At 40.6% G+C, this 9,470-nt stretch overlaps 2 protein-coding genes across 5 annotated transcripts in view; one reads left to right on the plus strand and one right to left on the minus strand.

The window, feature by feature from the left end:
• Window positions 1-1,322: 1,322 nt before the first annotated feature.
• coq2 (coenzyme Q2 4-hydroxybenzoate polyprenyltransferase) overlaps window positions 1,323-9,470 on the minus strand; it is a 9,162-nt gene continuing 1,014 nt past the window's right edge. For 3 of the 4 annotated variants that reach the window (XM_035640743.2, XM_035640742.2, XM_035640744.2), the window contains 6 exons: window positions 8,833-8,999; window positions 8,154-8,275; window positions 7,657-7,742; window positions 7,431-7,564; window positions 6,737-6,925; window positions 4,058-6,595 (listed from right to left, as the gene is read on the minus strand). In XM_035640743.2, the coding sequence (XP_035496636.2) occupies window positions 6,419-6,595; window positions 6,737-6,925; window positions 7,431-7,564; window positions 7,657-7,742; window positions 8,154-8,275; window positions 8,833-8,999 (875 nt within the window). In that variant the 3' untranslated portion in view covers window positions 4,058-6,418. Of the gene's footprint in view, window positions 1,514-1,649; window positions 1,771-3,654; window positions 6,596-6,736; window positions 6,926-7,430; window positions 7,565-7,656; window positions 7,743-8,153; window positions 8,276-8,832; window positions 9,000-9,470 lie in introns of those variants that run through there. The other variant, XR_007030136.1, reaches the window with a different exon arrangement.
• On the plus strand, window positions 3,430-5,605 carry mboat4 (membrane bound O-acyltransferase domain containing 4). Its single transcript, XM_035639915.2, has 3 exons — window positions 3,430-3,437; window positions 3,651-3,875; window positions 4,579-5,605. Exons 1-3 carry the CDS (start codon window positions 3,430-3,432, stop codon window positions 5,531-5,533), a joined length of 1,188 nt encoding a protein of 395 aa, XP_035495808.1. The 3' UTR covers window positions 5,534-5,605.

A 9,470-nucleotide genomic window follows, 5' to 3' on the forward strand; every position in this document is an offset into this window, starting at 1 on the left:
GCCCCAATGGGACAAAGCAGTGGCGCACAGACAAATCACAGGAAACAACAACATGAAGTGGGATTTAGTCTCTGGAACTTCGACTGGGCGGGATGGAGAGCCATTCTTCCCAGACACATTCCTTCATTTGGTAATTTTGCTGCTGTCGGCGGAAGGTGCCGTCTAACGCGACGCTCCAAACTCTCCCACGTGTGATAACTGGGTCTGAGATCTGGTGACTGCGAAGCCATTCAGCTTTGTTGTTTTTTCAGATCACTTATCAGGATATATTTCTCCGAGCCATTGCCCTGCTGTGTTGACCCCTGGTGACCTCTTGGGGCTTGGATCCAACACTAATTTGTGCCTCTGGCTCTGCAGGTACATGCAGCTGATTGGTGTGTAACTACACCTCCAGTCATCCCTGGCGTGTCCCAGGTTACATAAGTCTTGACTGCAGATGAACCGCTCCTCTCCACAGACATGCCACTTCTCGGGTTTGGACATGTTGTCCAAGTTTATTCTATGTGTTGCGCTTAACAAAACGCCTGCGCCCACGTCCCTGACTCTTGCGCACGCCCCTGACTTGACTGATAACCACTTCCCACAACTTGTAAACTTTCGGTGTAGTGAAATAGTCTTTGCTAATCTTTGCCCTTAGTGTGTCTCTCTTCTGTTGCGACCACTTGAGCCAGGTCACACCGCTGCAGTGCAACTATACCGCCATCTACTGACTGTCAGAGTAAGAATTTTCCATCCAAAATGATAGGCGGCAGATATTTTCAATAGGTTTTATGCCATTTAGCCAATTAGTTGCTCATTTAGCCACTTCACTTGTATTGTAAGGTCTTGACCGTAAAGTGCTTTGGCATGATGTGGTATGGTGCTGTACAAAGAACTGAAATGAATCAATCATTTGTATTTGTTAAAGATTTGTAAATTATGCACCAATGTGAAATCCATGCCTGGATGGTTCCTTTTCTTGCACCGATAGCTCTGTAGCTCGAATACGGTTTCACCTTTTGTTTTAATGAGTCATGGTGGTAGGCTTATTCAATAATCACATTCATATTCATATTTCAGGAAAGGAATACATCAAAACATTGACTGTCTACTGTGCAATGCGTGCATAGCTGCACAGAGGGAACATGCATTTAACACTGTAGTATGATCTAATTGACAGTTTCAGTATAAGAGGATGAAGAGACACTTGCCTGTGACAGGGTGTTAATAATTCAAGCAGCTTGCCAGGTTGCTTGAGAAACCAGGTCGAGACTGGATTTCTCTGTGCCTTTTCACAGATAAGTGTCACATTTCTTTTCCACTCACCCAAATAATAAAACCAACCTTTCCTCTTTGCCTGAAGAGAAGGTCGCTGGTGTTCATCCTCGGGGGGTGGGGGTACCACTGGTACCATGACCTAAAGGTCGTATAGCTTTCATCAGGGCTGGAGAAAACCAACAAACAGCTTGCCAGAGCCACCTTCTCTGGCCTGCTAGGGACAGCGACAGCACCAGGCCGGGACCTGAAAGTTGACCTGGGGAGGAAGCTGACATTTCCAAAAACATCGCTGAGGCCAGAGATTGTATCTGTCCGGGGGAAGTACGTAAGCAGATCATTTTCTAGAACACGCCGATTTGAGGACGGCACGGAAAAGGGAGTGGCACGCTGACCTTGTGGAAGAGTGCCGGAGCAACAGGTGGTGAGCGAGGTGCCAGACCAGTGAGGTGGGATGCAGACGGTTTTTAATAGGGACAGTCACTCCGCAGGGCCAACAACATATTGGGGGGATAGCTAGATGACAAAGATGAGGAGAGAGATGGGATATTATTAACTTATTGAGAAATCTACGACGAATGAATCGAGACATCATCTTCATTCACCGCAGTTGTGTGAGAACATGAGAGATCAGATATGGAAATGTGTCCAATCAGGTAATAGATGGTTTATACACACACTTGTGCCACGTCGTGACATTCATGACATCAAAGTTACACAAACCTTGACAGCCACAGCTTGTTTTTAATATGCTGCTGTGATGCTTTTAGAGGAATCAAGCTTGAAACACAAGCCCGTACTTTATTGTTTCAGTGATGCGAGTGAGCTGTTTGTCGTCGAGCCCCAGACTTTCTTGCTGTGCCCATTTTTTTATTGCTCGATTGGCTCAACAGTATAATTAGCAACAACAACAGATTAAAGGCAGCTGTCATTGTGTTGCACAGCCTTTCCACTCTCTTGGCAGTTTGTTGTGGCTGCTGGTAACTCAAGACCTGATTTGCAGTTGGCAGTTATTGCTTCGCAGCGGCATTTAAAAACATGAGTCAGACGTGAGGCATTTAGGTCAGGAGCAAAACATGTTTATCCTCAAAAAAAAATTCAGTCACGGTTGAGCAGGAACAGACATGGCTCCAATTAAAAAGACGTACGCACCTCACGACAAACATGACATTAGAGCTTGTTGACTTGTTTACATTAAATCCTCATCTATGCTATATGTAAATGCTACAGAAATATTTTTGTATTATGATTTTCTTTAAACTTTTCTAATGATTTAAAAATTAACCTTTTTAATTAACATTAAAGAAATCATATATATATTCCCTCTCTGTTTTGAAGTTATGAAAGGTCTGTGCCTTTTGGTGCCCCTTGGTTCTAACATGTTACCCAACAAGTCAGACCTACTTACCGTTGACATTTTATTTCAGTGAGGGTAGCTCAAAATATCCTGCTGTACCCTATGCACACAAGTCAGTGTGGGACACAAGGAAAGTAAAACCTTGTCCTTGTAATGATCCTTTACGTACCGACTCAATTCAATCCAACAGTTACAGTTTTCATTCATTCATTTCCTGTCAATCGACTAAGTTCAGAAAATACCTTAAAAGGGATTTTCAAATCTAAAATAACACGTAAATGAAGACGTCAAATAAATAATGCAGGATGAAACACAATATTTCTCTCTGAAATTGTGGAGCATTAAGTAGAAAGACATGGGAATATTATAATACTATATTCAAAGTTCAATTAAACATTCAGTTGCTGTCTGTTTCATTTAGGAACATCAAAAAAGAGAGACTTGTTTTAGTTGCTACAGCTGTCTAACTATGATTTCTCAGAAAGCTTTCTAGCGCTGATAATGTTAAACAAAGGGAATAAAACCAATAAAGGTCTGTGTGATGATGGCAAACAAAAAGAGTAATGCAGGCCACAGGTGGAATGGCAAAGACAGTCGTCGAGGTGAATCAGGTATTTCACCTCTTCAATAGGACTATAAGCATCAAACGTCTCCTAACAGGGTCTTAGTTCTTTTGTTTGTGATATTCAAACTGAAATTCAGATATGGGTTTGATCAGCCGGCTGATGGAACAACATCCGTTTTTAATGCACCAGTGTTTTTCACTGCCATTTGCCTTTTTGTTTTATTTTTCTGCAAAACGTGGATATCTTTCCTTGATGCACAGGTATGTAATAACAAATTAATTGATTTATTCTATTAAATTATATCATACACTTTTAGAAACAATACAAATCCTCATACTTGAGAATATGGAACCAGAAAAAAATTGGCGTTTTTGCTTGTAAAGGGCCTAAATATTGAATTAATAATCAAATGATTGCTCATTCATTTTGTTTTAGACTAAATGATTGTCGTCAAAAGAATTTTCTATCTACAGGTACCTCTTTGTGTCTGTTGGAGGATGCATCCTGGCAGTCGTCACCATGGGCATCTACAGTTCGCTTCTGTTCGCCTCCACCTTTGTCTTTATTCTGCTCATGTGCTCTGTGGATTCCGGCAACTTACACATCTGGGCGTTTGGTATCCAGATGCTGTTGCAAACCCTCTGGCACCTGATCATACAGTACAGGGAATACTGTCTGCAAGAGCCGGTCAGCGTCAGGTATTAATCTCCTGGTTAAAGGGTTTGTACGCAGACGCCTTCATGCTTTGCCAGAGTATCCAGCATCAGTTATGAATAATAAACTTTTTGTGGGTAAAAAATTACATTGTTCACAGTAACAAATATATAGCATAACACCAGCCTTATGACGGAAAATTAATAAACAAGAGAGATACTGCAAATGAGTTTAACTAATACCATTAGTATTGATGAAACAAAAGAGCATGGGAATATTACCTCAATGAAAAAAAAAACACATTTCTAGCTTTTTGTCGGCCACGAAATTTAACATTTTCTGTTTGGATAAGAAAAAATTGTTATCATTATTTTGGATTTCACAAAACAAACGGCCCTGGAGCTTTCAACCACATTACATGTTCTCATCAGCAGATTAAAAAGGTCTGTTCTTAATTAGCACCGACATGGAAATGTTCAAGCTCCCCATGCTGCTGAGCTGTTCTAGGACCCCCTATACCTAGAATGACCCTTGAGATATGATCGAAAGCTCCAGAAACAGATGCTAAATGGACGTTAAAATGGAATTTCATAGTCAACTGTTGAGAATTAACTTCTAACCCCCCGTTTCTGGATGCCATTATGCACCGGGTACAAACATTAAATGCACAGGCATTTAAATCTACTTCTCTTTCTGACAAAGAAAAGAATCATATATATTTATCAAATGTCCACCTCGTTCTTTCAGATTGTTCTTGGCAGTGTCCTCTTCGATGCTGCTCACTCAGAGAATCACCTCGGTGTCCATGGACCTCCAGGAGAAACAAGTTAAGTTCACATTCGATGCGTCGTCCAACATGAAGAGTTGCGTCACGCTTCTCCCTCTCTTCGGCTACATCCTCAGTTTCACCACGCTGCTCGGTGGCCCTTTGTGCTCCTACAGCCAGTTTGTGTCCCACGTGGAGGGAATCGGCCTCAACCTCGCACCCAGTCCACTAGGTGTGGTATTCCTGAAGTTGATTAGGGTGTCATTGCTGGAGTTGGCGAGGTTTTTTCTCATTCACCTTATAAAACAAAACGTCTATGATCCCACTCGTTCCACTGCTCTTTACGGCGTCCTGTGGGTCTGGGGTCTTGCATTGGCTTTGAGGATCCAATATTACTCCCACTGGAGGATCAGTGAATGCCTCAATAACGCAGCTGGGTTTGGACTTGGTGAAAATTCACCTGGAGACTCCAGAGCGTGGACTGGACTGACTGACGGAGATTTCTGGAGGACCGAGGCGTCGAGCCGCATGTCGCAGTTTGCCCGCCGATGGAACGCCACGACAGCTTCGTGGCTGCGTCGGCTGGTTTATCTAAGAAGCAAACATTTCCCGTTGTTCGCAACTTTTGGTTTTTCACTGTGGTGGCATGGCTTGCACTTGGGTCATTTTGTGGGGTTTTCGACCTGGGCATCAGCAGTGATAGCAGACTACTACATACACAGTTACCTGCACCCAAAACTTTCTTCAGCATGGAGGAAGCTGCTATACACGTGTTTGGGCTGGATCAACACTCAAATGATTGTTACGTGTGTTGTTATAGCTGTAGAATTAAGAAATATGTCCGGCTTGAGACTTTTGTCTGTTACATTCATTGGTCTGTTTCCCCTTTGTAATATTATTCTACTTATAATATTAAAACTCAACATAGTGAGCTAGACTACTACAGTAGCTGTGTTAACAAACCCTTGCACCTACATATTTGTGATTTAGCAACTCTACTATAATATGAAAGGCTTGTTTTGTTCTGTTACTCTCAACATGGGAAACCTGCGATCATGTGACTTTATTGTATTTCTGAATTTCTATTCTTTGTTGTTGATTGTGCAGCTAATAGTTTTGTAGAACCGGGAGGACAGTAGATGATGAGGTTGCGGGTATAATGGTAATTGTAATACAATCTTATATTATTAGCCATATTATTCAGTGAACATGTAGCAATGGATCATTTATGAGCGAGAGCAACACATGGCGTTTTAAATGCACCAAGCGCTGCAGGTCTACGCAGCTTGTAGCCTCTTACCTCCAGTGGTTTGGATTCTGCAGACTGCAATTAGAGTGAATGGGTGCGACTACTCTAGCAGTCATGGTTACCACCCCCTCATAAAAACCATAACCCCGTAGTAGGCATTCTCTATTTAACAAGCTCAGACAGTTGTTGGACCAATGACTTTCCAGGACATTCCTCAATTGAATCTAATGAACCACACTGCTCCCTGGTGGTTATTTGGTGCAGGTTCAAGGTGTTTTTACCAACAGTGGGCAACACGTGTTTTAAGTTTCACCAGTTATTTAAGTTTGGATTTTTTACTTGTTTTTTTTTTGCATTTCAACAATCATCCACATTATTTGGGTACTTAAATACAGAAGTTCATTATATATGCTAAATGTGTATTATTTCATTTCAAAATACAGTTAAATGGGATTTTTAGGTCATCAACTGTAAATTAGGTAAATGTAAATTAGGTTTTATGGGTAAGAACTATACTCTCCTGAGTGAGTTAAGATATGACCTTTTTGATTTCTCGAAAATACCAAAATATGCTATGTATTGATAATCTCACTTATCTGAGTGCCTTCCTCGTTTTGCAGCAAAGTCTCTCTTCTTCCTTTCCACAAATTTCCAGCAATAATGCCTAAAAATAACAACAGTCCAAGGTTTCTGTTGGAGACAAATTTCTTCCAGCAGTCTTCTGGCTTATTGATGTCCAATGTGTAAATCTGAAGGAGAGAAGAGTAAATATGGGACGTTTGGTTGAGATTGTTACTGAATTTACATCTCCACTCAGTTTGTGATCCTTTCACTGTGGATTAAAACCCATTATGTATTGTAAGCACACACTGAAACAGTGTGATGGTTACCTGGTGTGATAGGTGGATGGCCACTGTGGACAGAACAGCATAGTAAGGGAGAGTCTGTTCAGCATTGATCCCAGCTACAACCAGTCCTGACATCATGGCCACCGTGAAGCCACTCAGCCAAGGTTTGGTTTGCTCCTGGAACCTCAGTGCAGTAGATTTGACTCCTACTTTAACGTCGTCCTCCTTATCCTAGTTACCAAATAAAGAAATTCGATATGATTCTACTTGTGAAGAATGAAGCTTATTTTCTGAGTGACTGAGTCGGTGCAGCAAAAACAATATACTACAGTCTCTAGATCACAATCACATGAAGTTAAAGGAACAGTTTGTATCTTGAATACCATAGCTAACTCAGTTAACCTCATTAAGTACATAGGCATGTTCAGTTTTCCAAACACTATCCTATTCTTAATTAACTTGTGCTCAGTGTTCCACTTTCAGTTCACAAAAATCAATTGGCAGTTACTCATGTGCAGGAAAGCAATCGACAGTTCAGCCAAAGCTAACGTGATGCTACAGTAGTAGCTACATTTAACGCATTAACTGCGTGTTTAAAGATGATTTTTTATTTTTGACCACAGTAATTCTCAGTTCAAGCAGTTTCACAGAAAAGTAAATAAAGATAAACATTTTTGTGTTTTATATCTGATCAATCTAGACTTGTTGCACAGATCTGTGTAACCGTCTGTTTCACCTGGTGAGCATATATAGTGTCGTATATCAGCGTCCACATCACTCCAGAGAAATACAGCGGGAGGCACACGGACCAATCACAGGAGCCCTGAACAGCAGACCAGCCGAGCAGCGTCCCCCAGTTAAATGTGAGGCCTAAATAGACATATCAGAAAAAGGAAGTGTTTCCTTTGATATATAGGAAACCACAGGACAATCTTATACAGTACAGAACCATACAACAATACCTAGCACCAACTGTGGCCAATACGTGATCCTCTTCATCAGCGGGTAGGTGACAACAAGAGATAACGAAGCAGCGCCCAGAGCTATGCTGTAAGGAGCAATTTGAAAACTTTGAATCACAGGGTGTCAAGCCATTAATTATATCACTCGTAAGCAAAAGTAACTTTTTGTCTGTATTCTACACATATCCCTTGACCTTGATAACATTAACACCCTGTAAATAACACATATATGAAAGGCTACTGATGAGCTAAGTACCACTACTTCAATCATGTATTAATTTCTTGGCCAAAGGTTGCCTTGGGCGGGGAATTAAACCCCAAAACACATGGCAGCGTTATTCTTGACGCACATATAGAGTAGACCCAAGATAGTGTTTTTTTTAATGATCTAGACACTTGGTTATTTCTCCCATCTTGTCTTTCTGCAAATAAATTCAAATTAAGGCTCAAGAGATCAATACCAATAACTGAAGAACAGACCGACTGTTTATATAAACCTGTAATAGTTGAGACACAAGAGAACGCCGAGTCCAAGAGAGAGCTGCCCTCCCAGGAAGACTAGCGCCTGCATCCGAGAAACCGCCCCGGAGGCAATGGGTCGAGTGGCTGTCCTGGACACCTGCACACAAACGTTATAATAATAGTAAAAATAAGAAATATAAATTAAGAAAAATCTAAAACATGGACCGAAAACAAGAAAAAATACTTACAACAATTACAACAAATATCATCAGTTAAAAGACAACCATAAGATAAAAATGAGTTTTAAGAAGAGATTTAAATGCGAATACTGTCTTAGAATAGTGAGCTCCACCGCTGAGGTCACATTTACTGACAAGTCAAGATTTTGAAACCGTCACTTTCAATCAGTGAGTGCAGATATTATATTAGGATAGTATACTTCTTGCTGCAATATAGTAGTATGGATGGTGTCATTGACTGTGACTGTGTGAGTGAAGTCAAAGCTACACATCATTAATAGCATCTTATTTGATATTATGGCTTTTTAAACATTGTACTTTGAGTTTTCAACATGTGTGTCCAGAAACAATTTCCAGAAAAGAGAACAACATTTTTAGATGTATTGGACTTTCAGCTTAAGTTAGATCAAATAACTTGCAGTACAAAAGTCATGCATTTACCTTCAGTGTATGACTGTTTATCAGATTTGTGTACCTTTTTGTCAAAGTCTTTATCCCACATGTCATTGATGGTGCAGCCTGCTCCTCTCATTAGCACAGCACCTGCACCAAACAGAGTGAGCATGCCCAGATCTGGAAGGCATCCAGGGTCGGCAGCCAGAGCAATGCTCCACGTACACGGGAGGTACAGCAGCCACGTCCCTATGTTATTAAACACACAACATATTCAAGAGAATTAGACATGAGAAAAATTACTGCTGACACTCAAATGCAAGTTTGTTCAAGGTTGTTCAGACCTCAGGGTTAAAAATCGGTTGCATTCAAGGGTGTTACATCTAACATGGTATTAAATTAAACGATTGATTTAATCATCAAAGCTCAACATGAAAGTGCAAATTCTCGAATCTTCCAAAACATCGACGGCTTGAAATAAAAAAATGTAAGTATATGAAAAATACCAGAATTGATCTTAAAAGTAATGTCAGTTATTGCATAATATACAGTGCAGTTCAAAATTCTTGAACATTTAAGATATTAATGTCTTTAATCATCATCTGCAGCATCGAGAAGGTGTCTGCTCTGTTCCAAATTCATGCCAAGTACTTAAAAAAACTGCAAACAAAGTGTACAGAGGAGAATTTAAGCTGAAGACAAAGAGTTCTAAAACCAAAT

Source organism: Scophthalmus maximus, chromosome 19 (assembly GCF_022379125.1).
Source record: "Scophthalmus maximus strain ysfricsl-2021 chromosome 19, ASM2237912v1, whole genome shotgun sequence".
NCBI classification, from domain to species: domain Eukaryota; kingdom Metazoa; phylum Chordata; class Actinopteri; order Pleuronectiformes; family Scophthalmidae; genus Scophthalmus; species Scophthalmus maximus.

What these genes read in the sequence shown, in the direction of transcription:
- mboat4 (XM_035639915.2), top strand. An exon ending in CAAGAGCCGGTCAGCGTCAG is followed by an intron (nt 3,876 to 4,578) that starts GTATTAATCTCC and finishes TCGTTCTTTCAG; the next exon opens with ATTGTTCTTGGCAGTGTCCT.